Source organism: Erinaceus europaeus, chromosome X (genome assembly GCF_950295315.1).
Source record: "Erinaceus europaeus chromosome X, mEriEur2.1, whole genome shotgun sequence".
Taxonomy (NCBI): Eukaryota; Metazoa; Chordata; class Mammalia; order Eulipotyphla; family Erinaceidae; genus Erinaceus; species Erinaceus europaeus.
In genome coordinates, this window is record NC_080185.1 from 70,135,044 (window position 1) to 70,157,024 (window position 21,981).

Here is a 21,981-nt window from a genome sequence, read left to right on the forward strand (position 1 = left end):
CTTTATGATGTCTTTTTTAGGATTTTCTTCTTGCTTGCTGCACTTATTGGGTCACTGCAAACTACTATGCACTTTTACATTAAGGTATATATTTTCCTCTAACCTAAGGATACATGTGCACATGTGTTCTATCTCAGGAGCCCTGGTCTGTATCTAGGTTCTGTAGCTTTGTTGGAAACTGTACCAGCAAAAATGGAATTAAGGACACCTATGACCTAGGATAGGCCTCAGTAGAGTAATGGAGTTGAAAGTTTGACATCCCTTTCCTTGTGCCTCTGGACACAATCTGAAGTGAAACATGCTGAGGTGGTACTCATTGCATTGACTAGGTTGAGATCAGCAGATGCAGTATGAATTGGTAGAATCAAGAGAAGCATGAAGGGAAACGAGCCCCACCCCTGAGGTTCCAGGTCTGGGAGAAAAGTAAGTTTTATAATGAATGGAGAAGATCCCTGCTGCCTTATGTTTAAGAAGGCAATAGATGGGGGGCAGAGCCAAGAGGGTGACTTGGGAGCAGCAGATGCTGTGAGCTCCAAAAGGCAGCACCCTGCGACCTGGGATTTTATGGATAGGGTAGGATACTGGGCTGTCTGTAGGAGGGTGAACACGGGCTGGTCAGGGTAACCCCAAAATAGAGTAGCATAACTCATTCTTCAGCCGACAAACGGAGGCCAGGGAACAAAGAAAGGAAAATCTTTTCATTATTTCTGAGTTCACCCCTCCCCACCAACCCAAGAACAAGCCCCCAGGGGCTGGACAGCCCCTTCTAGCAGGCTTCCCACTGAGCTATTTTCTTTACCAAGATTCCTGACTCACTATGGGTGTCATTCCAAGCATTTTCCTTTTTGTTTAACTTCTCTTTTTTTTAAGTGGCTGGAGCTCTATAAGAGTGACAAAATACCAGACCAATCAGAGCCTCATCCCTGCCTAGGAAAGACTACCTGGAGGTGTTTTGGTGGGTTTTTTTTTTTTTCTTGGATACTTCTTATAATTGAATGTCTTTGCACAGGCTTCCTGTAGCCAATCTGGAGTGGTCCAAGCTGCAGACTGACTGTTAAGGTGTTTTACTCTATTTTATTTTTATTATTTTATTATTACTATTTTTTTTTTTATTTAAGAAAGGATTAGTGAACAAAAGCACAAGGTAGGAGGGGTACAACTCCACACAATTCCCACCACCCAATCCCCACAACCCACCCTCTCCCATGATAGCCCTCCCATTCTCTAGCCCTCTGGGAGCATGGACCCAGGGTCGTTGAGGGTTGCAGAAGGTAGAGGGTCTGGCTTCTGTAATTGCTTCCCCGCTGAACATGGGCGTTGACTGGTCGGTCCATACTCCCAGTCTGCCTCTCTCTTTCCCTAGTAAGGTGTGTCTCTGGAGAAGCTGAGCTCCAGGACACATTGGTGGGGTCTTCAATCCAGGGAAGCCTAGCCAGCATCCTGGTGGCATCTGGAACCTGGTGATTGAAAAGAGAGTTAACACACAAAGCCAAACAATTTGTTGAGCAATCATGGATCCCAAGTTTGGAATAGTGGAGAGGAAGTGTTAGGGAGGTACTCACTGCAAACTCCAGTGTAATCCTGCTTTCAGGTATATATTTTGCAGTAGTTTATGGATACATGTGCACATACGCTCTCTCTCACAGAAACTGGTGTATGTCTAGGTCATGGGACCCTGCCAGAAAGTGAACCACCTGAGATGAAATTAGAGTGTACTATAAAAGGAAAGGTCTCACCCGAGTAATGAAGCTGAAGGGTTGTCATTCCACACGTGAAGTCTCTGGATACACTCTGAGGTGAAGCATGTTGAGATGGCAATCGTTGCTTTGGTTAGGTTGTGATCGGCGGATGCAATATTATTTGGTATGGATTGGGAGATGCATACGGGAAAGTGAGCCCTATCCAAGGGTGCCAGGACTGGGGGAAGTAGGGGCTCTATAGTGAAGATGCGAGGTTCCTGCTGTCTTAGGGTTCAAAAAGACAATCAATAGTTAATATTATCATCACATTATTTGTTAATTGGGTTAACTTTGAAAAGTCCCTTTGTTATGGTTTGCTGTACAGTACCCAGTATCTTGTATATAGCTGTGCTATTGGAAGCTTCTAATCTACTTGGTCTAGGCTTTTGAGAGAGTCCGCATATCAAATACGTAGCCTATCTATTAAAAAGATTCAGTTTGTCTTTTGAGAACCTTTGAGACATACAATTGATTTCCCCCTCTCATATTAATTAACTACTGATTTATATGTCTACATTTTGCTAGGAGAGTACATAAACACCATTCCCATCACCAAAGGACCGTGACCCATCCCTCCCGCCCATTCCCACCCCCCACTGGCCCAGGAAGCTACATGTCTACCCCTCACCACTGGGTTTTTACTTTGGTGCCCTACTTACAATTTGATCAGGTCCTGCTTTTAGTTTCCATTTCAGATCTTCTAAGTCAGCTTCTGTTGATGAGTGGGATCATCCCATACTCATCTTTAACTTTCTGACTTAGTTCACTTAACATAATTCCTTCTAGCTCTGTCCAAGATGGGTCAGAGAAGGTGGGTTCATTGTTCTTGATAGCTGCATAGTATTCCATTGTGTATATATACCACAGCTTTCTCAGCCATTCATCTGTTGTTGGGCACCTGGGTTGCTTCCAGGTTTTAGCTATTATGAATTGTGCTGCTATGAACATAGGAGTACACACCTCTTTTTGGTTGGGTGTTATGGAGTCCTGGAGCCAATATGGAGTGGTCCAAGCTGCAGACTGACTGTTAAGGTGTTTTACTCTATTTTATTTTTATTATTTTATTATTACTATTTTTATATACATGTGTCCCTCTTCCCTCCTACTTCTTTAGGTTGACCAAAATTAACTGATGTTGTTTTTTCCCTTGCTTAGGTGACTGGGTGTCTTATATATTATGAGAGGAACTTGTTTCCCTCTATCTCTTGCCTGCACTCTATTTTTCCCTCCTCCTAGCTAATTAAAAAAAAAAAAAAACTCTTTCCTTTCACTGCTTTTCTTTTTTTTTAATTATTTTCTTCCTTTCTACTTCTTTTCTTATGAATTCACTGATACTCTCTTGTGAAGTATTTTGGGGAAGAAGTCTGACTCGGAGTGGAGTGTGTGTGTGTGTGTGTGTGTGTGTGTGTGTGTGTGTGTGTGTGTGTGTGTCTTTGTGTGTCTTCTCTACTTACCTTTCCCCTCTTTCTTCCTTTCTCCTTCTTTTTCTTTCAGATGTTGTTGCTGTTTTTTCTTAGACTGGAGGTGTTGTTTGGCTAGCTTGTATTGGTTAAACTGCATCAATAATTGCTTCAGTTACTATTGCTGTAATTTCTGAGGTTGGTGACTGTGTTTGTCAAAAAGGTATTTAGTATAGTGTGACGTGTACTCAAAACACAACAGCTGAAGAACAACAGAACAAAAAATGAAAAACACATCAATAAAAAATGATTAAATAAAGATATTCCCAAAGGTCTCCATAATACCCAACCAAAAAGATAGGTGTACACCTATGTTCATAACAGCACAACTTGTAATAACTAAAAACTGCAAGCAACTCAGGTGCCCAACAACAGATCAGTGACTAAGAAAGCTGTGGTATATATACACAATGGAATACTATGCAGCTATTAAGAACAATTAACCCACCTTCTCTGACCCATCTTGGATGGAGCTAGAAGGAATTATGTTACGTGAGCTAAGTCAGAAAGATAAAGATGAGTATGGGATGATCCCACTCATAAACAGAAGTTGAGAAAGAAGAACATAAAGGTAAACTAAAAGTAGAACTTGACTAAATTTCAAGTATGGCACCAAAGTAAATACCCTGGATTGAGGGTGAGTGTGAATATTCGGCTTCCTGGGGGCGGGGGGGAAGGAGGATGGGATGGGATACAGTGTTTTTGTTGTGGAAATGGTGTTTATGTATACTCCTACTAATTTGTAGTCCTATAAATCACTATTTAATTAATATGAGGGGAAAATTTATTGTATATCTCAAACTTTTTAAAGCACAGATTGAGCCTTTTTAATACATAGGCTGAGTCTTTGATATGTTGATTCTCTTAAAAGCCTAGACCAGGGAGAACAGAAGCAACCAGTGGCACAGCTATATACAAATAATTTCAAAGGACATAAATTATGGTGATGTTGTGTATGATACAATAAATCCTAACAAAGGTATTTTTCAAAGTTAACCTAATTTCCAAATAATGTGATTATAGCAGTAACTATCTATTGTCTTCTTAAGCCTAAGACAGCAGGAACCTCCCACTTCCTCTATAGAGACTATACTTCCCCCAGTCCTGGAACCTCTAGGGTGGGGTTCACTTTCCTGCATGTTTTTCTCGATGCATACCAAATGTTATTGCATCTACTGATCCCATCCTAATAAATGCAATCAGTACCACCTGAGCAGGATTCACTTCAGACGATGTCCAGAGACATCAGATTGATGTCATTACTTGGGTGAGACCTTCCCTTTCATAGTATTCTCTAATTCCATTCCAGGTGGTTCACTTCCTAACTAAGTCCCAAAACATAGATATAGACCAGGTCCTGTAATATAGAGCATATGTTCACATGTATCCATAAATCAGGGCAAAATATATACGTGAAAGCAAAAGTACACAATAGTCTGCAGTGAGTCAGTATAAAGTTCATAATACAATAGTATCTAAATTAGACTTAGATACCATCCTCATCTACTTCCTATTACACTTCCCTCACTCACTCCAAAGCTAACCTTAGCAAAGCAAGGACTGCAAATGCTGAATAAGGGCAAGAGACTGGCATACTTTATTGATGACTCTTCAGTCACTATCAGGCCACCCCACCAGCTGGGGCCCTATTTGGGGAGTCCTGAAATTCCCAAACAGATATGATGAGCCTAGATATCAAATAAATCACTCTTTACATTGTTACTGGTCATCTCTATCAGGAACAACATGATAGACCCCTTTGTGGCCCCCCCATAGAAACTTGCCCTCAACTTGGATCAACAACAGTAGAGAATGTTCCATCCTCTGAAGGGAGGATGAACAACATACTCTATGTTACACCTGAGGAAGAGGGGTTGATATTGGGGCAGCTTGGAATGTTCCTACTCATGACGACAGAATTTGAGCTCAAATCTATAGGGATGCAGAGGTCACATGAGCTCCTAAGCTGAATATGGGCCTCAAAACAAATCAAATCGATGGGGTTTACAGTCAACAATATTTATACCCCTCTCCTATATTAGGGAGCTACTCTATTCTCTGATCTAGCTTTCTGTTCCTTTTGCATCCATGACATCATCTCCCCAAACAATAATGTGGATCCACCTTCATATCAGATTTCAGGCTCAGGGAAAAAAAAAAAACTAGTATAGCCACAGGACCTTTGGAATATAACTAAAATATGCCTACTAGCTATCTACAAACGGAGGACCCCTCAACTCTTCATCTGCACTATTACAGCCTTTAAGTTAATGATTGTTCAACAATTTATTTGGCTTTGTATGTTAACTCTCTTTTCAGCTACCAGGTTCCAGATGCTAGCATGATTCGGATCAGACTTCCCTGGATATATTACCCCACCAGTATATCCTGGAGCTTTGCTTCCTCAGAGCCCCACCCTACTAGGGAGAGAGAGAAAGCCAAGTGGGGAGTTTGGATCAACCTGTCAACGCCCATGTTCAGCAGAGATGTAGTTACAGAAGCCAGACCTTCCACCTTCCACATCCCATAATGACCTTGTGTCCATTCTCTCAGAGAATTAAAGAACAGGAAAACTATCAGGGGAGGAAATGGGATATGGAGTTCTGGTGATAGGAATTGTGTGGAGTCGTACCCCTCTTATTCTATGGTTTTGTCAATGTTTCCTTTCTATAAATAAAAAAAGAAAAAAGAAGGCAATAGATCTGTTATTATAACCAAGTTACTTGGGAATTTGGCTGACTTTGAAAGAACACATTGTTAGGACATGTTCTACCATGCAAGACTGTGGTGACCCCAGCAGGAGTTTGGGACTATTAGCATACAAATAATGTCACCCTGAGGAGTTGCTTCAGAGAAGGGAATGTATAAAAGCAAGGGACTTGGAGCACATGAGTCTCTTTGGCTGGCTACTGCTGCTGCTTCTGGTCAGAAGCTTCTTCTGGTCAGGTATCCGCCATGGCTGCTTTTCCTGGGAACTGAACACGTGTGACTCTGTTAGCCGATAAACTTTTAACCCCCTCTACAACCATGAGCAACCTTTACCAGAGCTGATAAGTGTTTATCTTATGGGACTAAAGTTTGATAACCATATTCGGACTTTATAGACCTAGCGTACGCTTAACCCTTGATAATTGCTTATTTTGCTTTCACCTGTTTCACCCTAATAAACCTTGTATTGATTAAACCAGTTCCCAGCTCCCGCTGTGAATTCTTCTATATGTGCCACAAGCAGCCCCAACCCCAATACCTCTTTGTAAAATAATTTACAACACAAGACCTCACCATGATTTATGTCATTTAATGCTATTTGCATATAGCTGTATCTTTTTTTAAATATTTATTTTATTTATTTATTCCCTTTTGCTGCCCTTGTTGTTTTATTGTTGTAGTTATTATTGTTATTGTCGTTGTTGGATAGGACAGAGAGAAATGGAGAGAGGAGGGGAAGACAGAGAAGGGGAGAGAAAGATAGACACCTGCAGACATGCTTCACCGCCTGTGAAGCGACTCCCCTGCAGGTGGGGAGCCAGGGTTCGAACCGGGATCCTTATGCCGGTCCTTGTGCTTTGCGTCACCTGCGCTTAACCCGCTGCGCTACAGCCCGACTCCCAACTATATCTTATATACTGATGCAGCCAGATGCTTCAGGTCTTCCTGGTTTAAAATTATAGGTGATTTAATATTTTAAAATAGTCTGTGTTAGAAGTATACTGGGGTCAGGTGGTGGCACACCTGATTAAACTCTCATGTTACAGTGCAAAAGGATGAAAATTCAAGCCCCTGTTCCCCACCTGCAGGGGGATAGCTTCATGAGTTGTGAAGCAGTGCTGCAGGTGTCTTTCTGTCTCTTTCCTTCTCTATCTTCGCCCTTCCCTCTCAATTTCTTTCTGTCTCTAGTTAATATATAAATAAATAAATAAATATTTTTTTAAAAGAAATATACTAACAATTTAAGCACACTGTTAAAATTCAATCAGGTTATAAATTTCCAGCCCTAACTGCTTATATTAAGGAAATATATTCTCATAAAAAAGTTCCAGACAATCCATTTTTCACCTCATATACTGATTAAATAGTGATTTGTAGGACTGTAATTTAATCGGTGTATATATCAACACCATTCCTGACACCAAAAGTCTGTGTCTGTACTGCCACCTCCCCACCATGAAGCTAAAAATCTACCCTTATCTTCCACCAAGAGATTTTTACTTTGGTGTGCTATTTCGAACTAGTAAAATTTTGGTTTGTGTTGCCCTTTCTATTCTTCCTTCTCAACATCTATTCATGAGTGAAATAATCCCATATTCGTCTTTCTCTTTCTGACTTATTTCACTTAATATAATTTCTTCTAGCTCCATACAGATGATTCATAGAAGGCAGAGTCTTTATTTCTAATAGCTAAGTCGTATTCCATCATGTATACATAACATAATTTCTCAGCCATTCACCTGTTATTGGGCACCTGGGTTGCTTTCAGGTTTTGGCTATAATGAACTGTGCTGTTATGAGCATAGTTGTACACATATATTTTTTAATTTTTATTTATAAAAAGGAAAAACTGACAAAAAAACATACAATAAGAAGGGTACAACTCCACACAACTTCCACCACCAGAACTCCGTATCCTATCCCCTCTTCTGATAGCTTTCTTATTCTTTAACCCTCTGGAAGTATGGACCCAGTGTCATTATGGGGTGCAGAAGGCGGAAGGTCTGACTTCTGTAATTATTTCCCCGCTGAACATAGGCATTAGCAGGTTGGTCCATACTCCCAGCCTGTCTCTCTTATTCCCTGGTGGAGTAGGGTTATTAAGAAACAGGGCTCAGGGACACCTTGGTAGGATCATCTTCCCAGGAAAGTCCAGTTGGCCTCATGTTAGCATCTGGAACGTGGTGGCTGCAAAGAAAGTTAACATACAGAGCCAAACAAATTTTTGGCTAAGTTGTACACATATCTTTTTGGATGGGTGTGTTTTGAGTTCACAGCATATATCCCTAGGAGAGGTATTACTGGGCCATAAGAAAGGTCCATTTCAAACATTTTGAAATGGACCTCTGCTCAGGGGTTGGACCAATTTAGATTCCCACCAGCAGTGCAGGAACGCTCTTTTGTCCCCATAACTTCCCTAGCATTTGTTGTTTCTACCTTTTCTGATGTATGACATTCTCATTGAGGTGAGGAGGTATCTCATAGTTGTCTTTATTTGATTTATCTGAAAATCAGTGACCTAGAACATTTTTTCATATGTCTGTTGGTCTTTTGAATTTCTTCTTCTGTGAATATTCTGTTCATATCCTCTGTCCAACTTCTGATTTGGTCATTTGTTTTCTTGTTGCTGAGTTTGATGAGCTCTTCATATATATTCATTATTAGTCTCTTGTCTGATGTATGGCATGTGAAGATCTTGCAGTCTGTGGGAGGTCTCTCTGTTTGGGTGACGGTTTCTTTGGCTGTGCGGAAGCTATTAAATTTTTTTTAATTCTATTTATTAAAAGGAGACATTGACAAAACCATAGAATAAGAGGAATACAACTCCACACAATTCATACCACCAGAACTCCATATCCCATACCATCCTCTGATAGTGTTCCTATTTTTGAACCCTCTGGGCGTATGAATGTAGGGTCATTATGGGGTGCAGAAAGTGGAAGGTCTGGCTTCTGTAATTGCTTCCCCACTGAACATGAGCATTGAGAGATTTATCCATATTCCCAGCCTGCCTCCCTCTTTCCCTAGTGGGGCGGGGTTCTGGGGAATCAGAGCAACTTGTTGATCCAAGCTGAGGGGCAAGGTCCTACGGGGGCCCACAAAGGGGTCTATTGTGTAGTTCCTGAGAGAGATGACCAGTAACAATGGAGAGAGGGATTTATTCAAGGTCTAGGCACATCATGTCTAGATGACAGGGTGGCCTGTTATTGACTAAAGAGTCATTGTTAAAGTATGCCAGTCTCTTGCCCTTATTCAGCTTTTGCGGTCCTTGCTTTGATAAAGTTAGCTTTGGAGTGACTGAGAGAAGTGTAATAGGAAGTAGGTGAGGAAGGTAGCTACATCTAAGTAGACACTATTTCACTATGAAGTTTACACTGACTCACTGAAGACTATTGTGTATTTTTGATTTCAGGTATATATTTTGCCCTAATTTATAGATACATGTGAACATATGCTCTATCTCACGGGACATGGTTTATATCTAGGTTTTGGGACTTTATTAGGAAGTGAACCACCGAGAATGGATTCAAATTGAAAAGTTTCTGTGTAGCCAAGGAAACTATCACACAAACAAACAGACACTGCACAGAATGAGAGAAGATCTTCACATCTCATACATCAGATAAGAGAGTAATAACCAAATATACAAAAAGCTCAGCAAACTTAGCAACAAAAAAGCAAATGACCCCATCCAAAAATTGCCAGAGGATATGAACAAAACATTCACTACAGAAGAGATCCAAAAGGCTAACAAACACATGAAAAATTGCTCCCGGTAGCTGATTGTCAGAGAAATGCAAATAAAGACAGCATTGAGATACCACCTCACCCCTGTGAAAATGGCATAAATCAAAAAGGACAGCAGCAACAAATGCTAGAGAGGCTGTGGGGACAGAGGAACCCTTCCACAATGGAATACTATGAAGCTATTAAGAACAATTAACCCACCTTCTCTGACCCATTCATATCAAATAATATTGCATCCGCCGATAGCAACCTAATCAATGCAACGAGTGCCACCTCAGCATGCTTCACTTCAGACTGTGTCCAGAGACTTCAGGCGTGGAATGATAACCCTTCAGCTTTATCACTTAGGTGAGACCTTTCCTTTCATAGTATTCTCTAATTCCATTCCAGGTGTTCCACTCCCCAATAAAATCCCCAAACCTAGATATAGACCAGGTCCCCTGAGATAGAGCATATGTTCACACATGCCCATAAACCAGGGAAAAATATATGCCTGAAAGCAGAAGTACACAAGAGTCTGCAGAGAGTACCTCCCCCAACACTTCATCTGCACTATTCTAGCCTTTAGGTCCATGATTGCTCAACAATTTGTTTGGCTTTGAATGTTAACTCTCTTTTCCGCCACCAGGCTCCGGATGCCAGCATGATGCTGACCAGACTTCCCTGGACTGAAGACCCCACCAATGTGTCCTGGAGCTCAGCTTCCCCAGAGACCACCCTACTAGGGAAAAAGAGAGGCAGACTGGGAGTATGGATTGACCAGTCAATGCCCATGTTCAGCGGGGAAGCAATTACAGAAGCCAGACCTTCTACCTTCTGCAACCCACAAGGACTCTGGGTCCATAGTCCCAGACCAGAGGGATAGAGAATGGGAATGCTATCAGGGGAGGGGATGGGATATGGAGATCGGGTTGTGGGAACTGTGTGGAGTTATACCCCTCCTATCCTACGGTTTTGTTAATGTCTTCTTTCTTAAATAAATAAAAAAAATAATAATAATAAAAGACTTGTTTTTTGAAATGTTTACTGTCCTAAAAGCTTAGACCAGGGAGAACAGAAGCAACCAGTGGTGCTATTTTATAAGATACAGCTATATATATAAATAATGTCAAAAGACATAAATTTTGGTGATTTTGTGTATGATACAGCAAATCCTAACAATAGGATTTTCAAAGTTAAACCAATTGACAAATAATTTGATTATAACAATAACTATCTATTGCCTTTTTAAATGCTAATACAGCAGGAACCTCCCGCTTCCTCCATAAAGCCCACATTTCCCCTAGTCCTGGAACCTGTAGGATGGGACTCACTTCACTTCATGCTTCTCTCAATTCATACCAAATGATATTGCATCTGCTGATCCCAACCTAATCAAAGCAACGAGTACTGCCTCAGCATGCATCACTTCGGACTCTGTCCAGAGACATCAGGCATGGAATGTCAACCCTTCAGCCTTATTACTCAGGTGAGACCTTTCCTTTCTCATAGGATTCTATAATGTCACTTAGGGTCATTCAATACCTAACAAAGTCCCAAAACCAAGATATAGACCAGGTCCCGTGTGATAGGGCATATGTATACATGTATCCATAAATTAGGGCAAAATATATACTTGAAAGCAAAAGTACACAATAGTCTGCAGTGAGTCAATAAAAGAAGTTCCATATATTATATTATCAAACAGTTGTTCTAAATTTTAACTAGACTTTCTAAAAAACACATTAGTGTTAGAAGCAACATTTTAATTGTATTTACTTTTTATAGAGGCAGTGATAAATTAAGATGGAAGGGAGATCAAGATGGAGAGAGAGAGAGAGAGAGAGAGAGAGAGAGAGAGAGAGAGAGAAACCTTCAGAGTTTCTTGACCTCTTTTGAAACTTGGCCCTGCTGTCAGGACTAGGGGCTTGAACTTGGGTCCTTGAGTACACTAACACATGTGCTCAGTCAGGTATGCCACTGACCAGTCCCACTAGAAGTTACTTTTTTAAGATCATGCACTCCAGCAATTATAATGTGATACTTGTCCAAATTCATGATTTTCCTACAAGATAAAATCAAGTTGAGTTGTCCATAAAGAAGAATTATATCTATTATAATAACTATTTTTCTATAACTATGTTCTTACTATTTTAGTTAAAATATCTTTTGAGGCAGGTAAGATAGCTCACTGTGTAATACAAGTGTCATACCATCTTTTAATCCTAGCATCATTTTAAAGTTGTTGCAGTACTGGGTAATGCTCCGGTGTGGTGATATCTGTCTCTCTGCGTCTTTTGCTGTCTACCCTTCTAAATGAAAAAAATGGCACAAGAATAGTGCAATTGTGCATGTACAAGACCCTGACAGAGCAAAAACAAAATACTTTTTGATTTGTGGAGGTGGAGACATGGCCTATGATTATTGAATTATAAGCAAATTGAGCCCCCTTAACACAAGCAGTATTACAATAAGGTATCAAATGAAACTTCATAACAACTAAGCTCAAATTTCTGAAGAAAACAAAACAAAACATTGTCTAAAGACAGATAGATATACATAGCCAACAGGCAGAGGAGGGGAAAGAGAAGGATACCTCAGTGCTAACTACTCAGTACTTGTTAGCTACCAACACCATCTTCACAAGTTGTGTAGGTGTCCTGGGAAAGAGGAGAGATTATATATTCCTAATACCTCATCCTAGGAAATTTAAAATAGAATCAGGGTTCTGAACCATCTATAAGGATTGATATATCTGGCAGAATAAATTTCAGCTAACATCTGGTAAATGTGCCACATATAGATGGTCTGACTTGATTCACCACTACCCTTCTCAAGGGTAAATCACAGATACATAGACTAGGAAAATAAATTTTAGACTTGTGCAATATAGGGAGTCTAGAAATAATCAGATAATCAGATATAGGGCTTAACCCTCTTACCATAACTTTTACCCCTCAAAGATTATTCCAGTAATGTCAGACACCACATTATTCACCACATCCACACTCTTTTCTTCACTCCACAAAAGGTCACAAAGGAAAAATCCAATACTATATAGTAACAGTGCCTACTGTGCCTGCTGTTCAACTATATGCATAAGCACAGAAAATTGACAACTTGTAATATCAATGAAGTTGGTAAGTGAGTCAACAAGAAAAACCCAAAAGGATACAGAGTTAGAAGATCATCACACAACTTATTTATTGATAGAAAACATATCAAAGAGACAATTATAGAACTTTAAATATTTCAACATGTGGAAGCTGTTTCAAGATCAAAACACACTACAGTAATTATATTTAGTCACAAAATTTTTTTTAAATATGTATTTATTTATTTTTTACCAGAACATTGTTCAGCTCTGGCTTATGGTGGTGTGGGGGAGTGAACCTGGGACTTTAAAGCCTCAGGCATGAGAATCCTTTTGCATAACCATTATGCTATCTATCTCCTCCACAAAATTCCAAATTTTGAGGGGGAAAAAGCAAAACACAGCTACAAGGCATTAAAGACTTTTTGATTGGGATGTAGACCAAATAGGAAAGTATTGACAGTAGACTTGAATATGGAAAGGAGTGAATTTCAATATTAAAGGATAAAATGATCACCTCTCTAAAATGGAATAAGGTGAATAAGAAAAAATGAAGCAATTATAAGAAATGTCAGATTCTATTATAACTGCAAATACAACTATAATAGTAACTCCAGAAGGAGATGAGAGCAGAGATCATATTCATAGAAACACATATTGAAATCTGAGGAATGATCTAGACCCAGTCATTCAAGAAGTAGATAACACATCCAAATTCCTGAACCACGAATAACATACATCAAGGCACATCACTGGACAACTAATTCTTCTTCTAGCATTTGCCCTTCTTCCATAGCCAGTCAACAGCATCAGGTTGAGCCTGATGTAAAGTTTCGAGACCTCCTTTGAATCTGGAGAGGTGGCAGTCGTTGACTACGTGGGTCATAGTCTGTCTGGAGCCGCAGAGGCAGTTCGGGTCATCTCTGGCTCCCCAGCGATGGAACATAGCAGCGCACCGGCCATGGCCTGTTCGATAGTGATTGAGGAGGGCCCAATCATAGCGTGCTAGGTCAAAGCCAGGTTGACGCTTGCAGGGGTCTGTGATGAGGTGTTTGTTCTTTACCTCAGCTGACTGCCAACTCTGTTTCCAAGAGACTGGAACAGAGAAGTTCAGTGTAGGCGTAGGAGACCAGATTGGATGACGAGACGTCAAGCGTTGGACAGGGTGGACGAAGATATCTGCATATATTGGCAGGTCCGGTCGAGCGTAGACGTGGGAAATGAACTTAGATGATGCCGCATCCCAACGAATATCTGGCGGGGCGATGTTGCTAAGAACTGGCAGCCATGGAACCGGGGTGGAACGGATGGTTCCAGAAATTATCCTCATGGAGGAATATAATTTGTAATCGACCAAGTGGACATGGGGGCTACGGAACCATACTGGGGCACAGTATTCTGCAGTGGAATAGCATAATGCCAGAGATGATGATAGTAGTGTGGAAGCGCTCGCACCCCATGAGGAGCTGGCCAGTCTTGCAATGATGTTATTCCTCGCACCCACCTTTGCTGCAGTTTTTATGAGATGTTTGTGAAATGACAGGGTGCGATCGAGAGTAACGCCAAGATAGACTGGCTGGGCTTCATGCCGGATTCTCGTATCGTCAAGCTGCACATTAAGCTCACACGAGGCCGAGACATGGTGTAGATAGAAAACAGATGATACCGTTTTTGCAGTGCTAGGGATTAGTCGCCATTTTTTACAGTAATCAGATATCAGAGACATGTCTTTCGTGAGTGTTTCGTGAGTGGACAACTAATGAAAGTCTAGAACAACGAAATTATATTGAGGAGTGTACTACGAAACATAATCTGACCATATAATTTCTTTAGAAAGTTCATCTAAGTCAATCGGACAAAAATAGTCATAAAGCAGAAGGTTTACAAAGATTAATAAAAAAAAAAAAACTAATGGTCCACAAAGGAAGGATGAAGCAACCCTACTTATAACAAAATATACTTTATAACAGAAATGGGAAAGTTAAAAAAAAGACAAATGCTGGGCTAGCGTGGGGGTGCCTCCTCCCCAGATGTGTGCTCTCTGGGTTGGAGAGAACTCGACCAGAGCCAGCCTGGGCTGCTACTCATTCAGTGATGCAGGTGATTCGGGCTAGGCAGGACCTCATTATCCCATGAGGCACTGGGAGGCTTATGTATGTTGACGAGCTGAATAGTTCCAACAGTAATGGAGTCGTAGAAGATCGAAGAGGCCGTATGGTAAATGTCTGTAAGACACAGTTTGGCGTAGATGTCTCGGCCATGTTTAGGATGGAGATTATAGCATATTAAATCAAATCCACTGATGGTGAATTGAGCAGCTTCGTCGACTGCTATATGAGTTTCTTGTAGGCAGATAACATCTGCCTGATGCTGTATCGCCAATTGACCAATAAGAACGTGTTTGCCAAAGGACAGCCCCTCAACATTAAGTTGGAGGACTCGAAGAGCAGGACCAACAGCTTGAAAGCTGTCAGGAGCTGCTTGTTGCTGGCTTTGAAAGTGACTGGGATCCATGTGGATTCAGTCAGCTAGGAAGGATCGTCAGTTTCCCCAATGAATGGGTACTCACGAGATGCACCACGGGAAGGTCAATCCAATGCATCCAGCCGTTTACATCGGAGACTTTAATAGTCATCACCAAGACTGGGGATATTCCTCCACTCATGCTGACGGCTCTATCTTAGCCGACTGGGCTTCAGCGAATGACCTCTCCCTATTATACGATCCCAAACAACCAGGCTCTTTTCACAGTGCTAGATGGAATAAAGACTCATCACCCGACCTGTGCTGGATTAGCACAGTCAACGGCCAAGCCTTTCCCGCTACAAGACAAGTTCTCAAGATCTTCCCGCACAGTCATCACCGCCCAGCTATCATCCACATTGGTCTCCAGCTCCCACTGATTCTGTGCTCGGAGAAACTAAGATGGAACTTTCGGAAAGCAAACTGGCGTCTGTTCAGTGATCTTACCAACAAATCTATTCCTGCAATTCCAATTAACTCTATCCCCTCTGAAGATTCCTACAGGCGCTTCCACCAAGCCATCTTCAAAGCAGCTTCCCAAGCCATTCCTCGTGGGAGACATGCTAACTATATGCCTTGTCTTGATGCTGAATGCGAGCAACTACTAAAGCAGTATGATGAGTCGGGCGACCCAGATGTGGCTGACCATCTCATTACCTCCCTGGATGCAGCACGCCAAGCCCGCTGGCAACAACTCACGGAAAGTCTGAACTTCACCCACTCAAGTAGGAAGGCCTGGAAGCTTCTTCACAGACTGGGTGCCGGTAGCCAACCCCCTCCCGTCTCCCATCCTCCCGTATCTCCAAACTCAGTGGCCAGTCACCTAACTCAAGTTGGACGTGCTAAGATCGACCCAGTCTGGAAAAGAGAAATTTCCCATGAGTGGTCATCCCACTTCCGGTCATCTTGTCCATCTCCAAAACTCTCTCCTTTACACTGTCTGAACTGGAAGACGCTTTGAAGAGGGTTAAACCGGGAACAGCTGCTGGCTATGATAACATCACCCCAGAACTCATTCTTAACCTGGGTCCCGCGGCAAAGAAGTGGCTTTCTTCATTCCTGTCCCACATTTTGGAATCTGAGTCTATGCCCAAAGTTTGGCGTCCTGCGAAGATTATAGCGGTTTTGAAACCAAAGAAAGACCCAACACTGGCCGCCAGCTATAGACCAATTTCTCTCCTCTCCGTGTGTTACAAACTCCTTGAGAGGCTGCTTCTGTCACGTATTTCTCATCTTACAGAGAAATTCCTATCACCCTCCCAGGCTGGTTTCCGCCCAGGAAGATCTACCTGCGAACAAGCCCTGGCCCTCTCAACTTACATTGAAAATGGATTCCAGAAGAATTTAAAGACAGGTGCTGTCTTTGTTGATCTCACAGCAGCCTATGACACGGTCTGGCACCGTGGTCTCCTGGTCAAGATCTCAAGATGCCTGCCTCCATGGGTGGCCAACACTATATCATTTCTTCTCCAAAACAGAAGATTCTGGGTACATCTGGGTGACAAGTCTAGCAGATGGAGACTTGTCTTAAGTGGCCTCCCCCAGGGCTCTGTTCTGGCTCCTATGTTATTTAATATTTACAGCAGTGACCTCCCAGAAACTTCTTCAAGGAAGTTCATCTACGCCGATGACATCTGCTGTGCAACTCAGGCATCCAAGTTCGACATCCTCGAGGAAACACTCACGAAAGACATGTCTCTGATATCTGATTACTGTAAAAAAATGGCGACTAATCCCTAGCACTGCTAAAACAGTATCATCTGTTTTCTATCTACACCATGCCTCGGCCTCGCGTGAGCTTAATGTGCAGCTTGGCGATAGGAGAATCTGGCATGAAGCCCAGCCAGTCTATCTTGGTGTTACTCTCGATCGCACCCTGTCATTTCACAAACATCTCATAAAAACTGCAGCAAAGGCGGGCGCGAGGAATAACATCATTGCAAGACTGGCCAGCTCCTCATGGGGTGCGAGCGCTTCCACACTACTATCATCATCTCTGGCATTATGCTATTCCACTGCAGAATACCGTGCCCCAGTATGGTTCCATAGCCCCCATGTCCACTTGGTCGATTCCAAATTATATTCCTCCATGAGGATAATTTCTGGAACCATCCGTTCCACCCCGGTTCCATGGCTGCCAGTTCTTAGCAACATCGCCCCGCCAGATATTCGTTGGGATGTGGCATCATCTAAGTTCATTTCCCACGTCTACGCTCGACCGGACCTGCCAATATACGCAGATATCTTCGTCCACCCTGTCCAACGCTTGACGTCTCGTCATCCAATCTGGTCCCCTACGCCTACACTGAACTTCTCTGTTCCAGTCTCTTGGAAATAGAGCTGGCAGTCAGCTGAGGTAAAGAACAAACACCTCATCACAGACTCCTGCAAGCATCAACTCGGCTTTGACCTAGCATATTATGATTGGGCCCTCCTCAATCGCTATCGAACAGGCCATGGCCGGTGCGCCGCTATATTCCATCGCTGGGGAGCCAGAGACGACCCGAACTGCCCCTGCGGCTCCAGACAGACTATGACCCACATAGTCAACGACTGCCACCTCTCCAGATTCAAAGGAGGTCTCGAAACTTTACACCAGGCTCAACCTGATGCTGTTGACTGGCTACGGAAAAAGGGCAAACGCTAGAAGAAGAAGTGATGCGGGAGATAGATGACTCAGGAACTCGTGGCAACGTGGTAATGCAAAGGGATCTACTGATCAAAGAGCCAATGATTTTATAGGATAAAACTGGAAGTGGCAAGTTAGAAACAGAAATGGCTAGGAGAAAACGGAAATGGCTAGGAAAGGGGGTGGTGAAGGCAAAAGCACGCTGGGAAGTTAGAAGCTTCCTTAGCAACTGTTACCAGGGTCCAGGGTGGGTCTCCAGGTAGAAAGAAGATAGATAAATGGGATGGGTGTTTCAGGCAAAACAATGATTATGTAAATAGGCCATAGTATCAGCAATGCAGGGTGGAGCAGGGGGAGCTGGCTTAATGCAGGACATACAAAAACTGACATTATATTATGTTCATGGAATCTGTAAGCCAAAAGGACCTAATAAACATTAGCAACTATGTACCAAATAAATGAGCACTAAAGTATGTGAAAATCTTATTAATAGAACTAAAAAGATAAATTATAACAGCAAAATAATAGTAGGGGATTTAAATACCCCAATCTCTCAAATGGACAGATAATCCAGACAAATAATGATTGGGTAAACTTAATCCTAAGGAAAGAATGGATTGGTTGGACCTGCTAGATATTGTCATGTTCTTCAGCTCCAGAAAAATGAACAACCATTCTTCTCAAACACTCATAAACCATTCTCTAGGATATATCTAATTCTGGGTCACAGAGACAATATCAATTTATCCAGGGGCATTGAGATCACAATAAATCTCTCAGACCACAGAAGAATCAAACTAGCAATTAGCTAAAAAAAAGTAAAATAATAATGCTGGGGAAGCTTCAAAAATATGGATATTCAGCAAAATTTTAAGTGTGTATTAGGCTAAGAATTAAGTTGAAGAGGAAATCAAAATATCCCTAGAAACAAATGAAAACTAAGATATGAGCTACCACAATCTGTAGAACACAGGGGGGAAAAAAGTAAAGATAGATATTCATACCAATATAGGGCCACACCAGGACACAGGAAAAGTCAAATAAGCTAAAAGCACATGTGAAGTTCTAGAAAAAGAAGAATAAAGGGAAAAAACAGCAGGAGGGAAGTAAAAATTAAAAAGAATATTAAGAACTTAGAAGAGGAAGAACAAAAGAAACTTAAAGTAAGCAGAAGGAGTGAAATGACTAAAATTATGGCAGAAATGAAGAACATAGACAATAAAATAACCATACAACAGATTACAGAAGCTAAATGTTGGTTCTTTCAAAGTGTTAACAAAACTGGCAAACTCTTGGGCATACTCACTAGGGGAGAGAGAGAGAGAGAGAGAGAGAGAGAGAGAGAGAAGGAAATCAAATAAATAAGATTATAAATGAAAAAGGAGATATCACGACAGACACCACAGAATCCAAAGTATTATACAAGGCTTCTATGAACAACATATGCCGCCAAGCTAGAGAACATGAAAGAAATAGAAGAGTTCCTAAAAACATGTAACATTTCAAAATTGAACCCAAAGGAACTAGAAAACATGAACAGGTCAATCACAGCCACAGAAATTGAAATAGTTGTCAAGAACCTTTGCAGCAATTAAAGTTCATGTACAGATGATTTTACAAATGAATTCTACAAAAAATTTAAGAAAGAGTATAGGCATCAACCTGTACTTTTTAGGCTCTTCCAAAATATTGAAGACACAGAAATACCCCCACCTTCTCTGAAGCCAACATCATTCTGATACCAAAAGAAGATAGAGAAATAACAAAAAAGGAAACTACAGACTCTAATGCTCCTAAATGCTAAAACTTTGAACAAAAGTCTAGCCAACCAGATACAGCAGTATATCAGAGATTGTACATCACAGCCAATTTGTATTTATCCCAGGGAAGTAACACTGGTTCAATACACATAGATTAATAAATGTGATTCACCACTTTGATAAAATAAAAACTAATAACCATATGATTATTTCAAAAGACAAAGTCTTTGACAAAATCCAACATCTCTTCATGATCAAAACACTAAACAATGGGAATACATGGAAAATACCTTAAGATAGTGGAGTATATATACAGAAAACCTACAGCCAACGGTATATGCTTTTCAACGGCGAAAAACTGGAAGCATTTCCCCTCAGGTCAGGCACCAGACAGGGCTGCCCACTATCACCCTTACTATTCAACATAGTTTGGGAGTTCTTGCCATAACAATCAGGCAAGATGAAGGAATTAAAGAGATATAGATTGGAAGAGCAGACATCAAACTGTCACTATTTGCAAATGATATAATAGAAAAACCTAAATAATCCAGCAGAAAGCTCCTGAAAATTATCAGGCAATATAGTAAAGTGGCAAGCTACAAAATTAATATACAAAAGTCAGTGGCATTCCTTTATGTAAATAATAAGTGAGAAGAAGAAACTCAGAAATAGGTTCCATTTACTATAGCAACAAAAACAACAAAATATTTAGTAGGAGTAAACCTAGCAATATAAGTGAAAAACCTGTATACTGAAATTATACAGGCGTTCAAAGAAATAGTACAATATATAAAGAAGTGAAAAGTTATTCTATGTTCATGGATTGGCAGGCTTAACATAATCAAAATGACTATTCTATCCAGAGCCATATACAAATTTAATAGCCATCAAAGTTCCACCAATATTTATGAGACTAGAACAAAAGTTTGTCTGTAACTAGAAAATACCTAGAATCGCCAAAAAAAAAAAAAAAAAAAAAATCTTGAGAACAAAGAGCAGAACTGGAGGCATCACACTCACAGATCTCAAACTATATTATAGTATCATTGTAATCAAAATCCTGGTACTGGAACAAAAGTAGACACAGTGATAAGTAGAATAAAATTGAGCCCAGAAATAAGCCCCAAACATCTAAGACATCTTATTTTTGACAGTGACCAAAACTATTAAATATCATCTTTTTGTTGCAGAGTAGTAATAATATTCTATGAAGTACATATTCTATAACTTATTTATCCAGTAATCTGTTGATGGGCAAAGATTGTTTCCAATCTTTGGCTATTGTGAACAACAGAGCTATGAGCATAGAGTTGCATATCCCCAGATTCCCTTGCTTTGCTTTTTAATGCCTATAAATTTAGGTGGGCCTTGAGCACCTCAAGGACTTCTGCCCAGAATTTGTGGAAAATCTCAGACGACATTCTGCTCCAGAGTCCAGGCTTCTTGTACCCAATCCCAACAGATCTAAAGCTTTCCAAAGTCTAAAGGGCTCTGTCAGGTGCAAGTGTAGCTAAACTTACTCCTTTGGTGTATATATGGAATTATGCAACACTCCTCTTCCTTCTCCAAGCTTTCCCAATGTTCTCTGTATGCCCATGACTTGGGTAAAGGTATACTGGAAAGATACTGTATGTCACTCAAGAGTCTCCTTTGAATAGTTCTGAGCCTAATCTGGGACCTCTCACAGATTAGTGTGGAGTGGGAGATTATAGCAGGGCCACAGAGCTATAGTTGGTGGTTTAGAGTAGTTCAGACATCCCAGGTTACTACTGCCTGTACAAATGGAAATGGGCAGATCTACCATCTTGTATGCTTAGGACCAGGAAATTATTTCCTCCCTGTTGTCTACAGCCTTTGAATTCAGCAGGTGTGTGAGATCCATGGCCTCAGTTAAGAGAGCTGTGGTTCATGTTTTGAACTACAGCTCCTGAGGTCTTAGTTTCTGTCATAGTCTTTGCAGTTGATTTCATTGTATTTGTCAAGATCCTATTTAAGTCTAGCATGAGCCTGTTCTCTGGGCTCAGGTGTTCTTCCCTGGTAATGCTCCCTCCCCATTTCTCATTGGGAACTGCTGATCCACGTTGGGTTTTACTGTTATGCTATGTTTCTATTTTACTTTCTTTCTTGAGGGTGGAATTTTTTTTTTACCTCTGGAATTTTTCTCTATGCTATAGATGGTGTTTCACACAGATTCAATAGGTTATTTTTCTTTGTTTCTGATAGTTTCAATGTGTTACAGGGAGAAAAATCACAGGAAAACACACCACACTGCCATTCTACCATATATAGAGAGAAATAGAAATATATATATGATATAGATCCACTCTCTTAGTTTATTTGT

The 21,981-nt window shown here is 41.0% G+C and overlaps 1 protein-coding gene across 1 annotated transcript in view; it reads left to right on the plus strand.

The window, feature by feature from the left end:
* Positions 1-435: 435 nt before the first annotated feature.
* The window catches only part of CYLC1 (cylicin 1), a 66,828-nt gene continuing 45,282 nt past the window's right edge, over positions 436-21,981 (plus strand). The window contains exons 1-2 of the mRNA XM_007534015.3: positions 436-573; positions 21,002-21,138. Of these exons, the coding sequence (XP_007534077.2) occupies positions 436-573; positions 21,002-21,138 (275 nt within the window). The remainder of the gene's footprint in view (positions 574-21,001; positions 21,139-21,981) is intronic.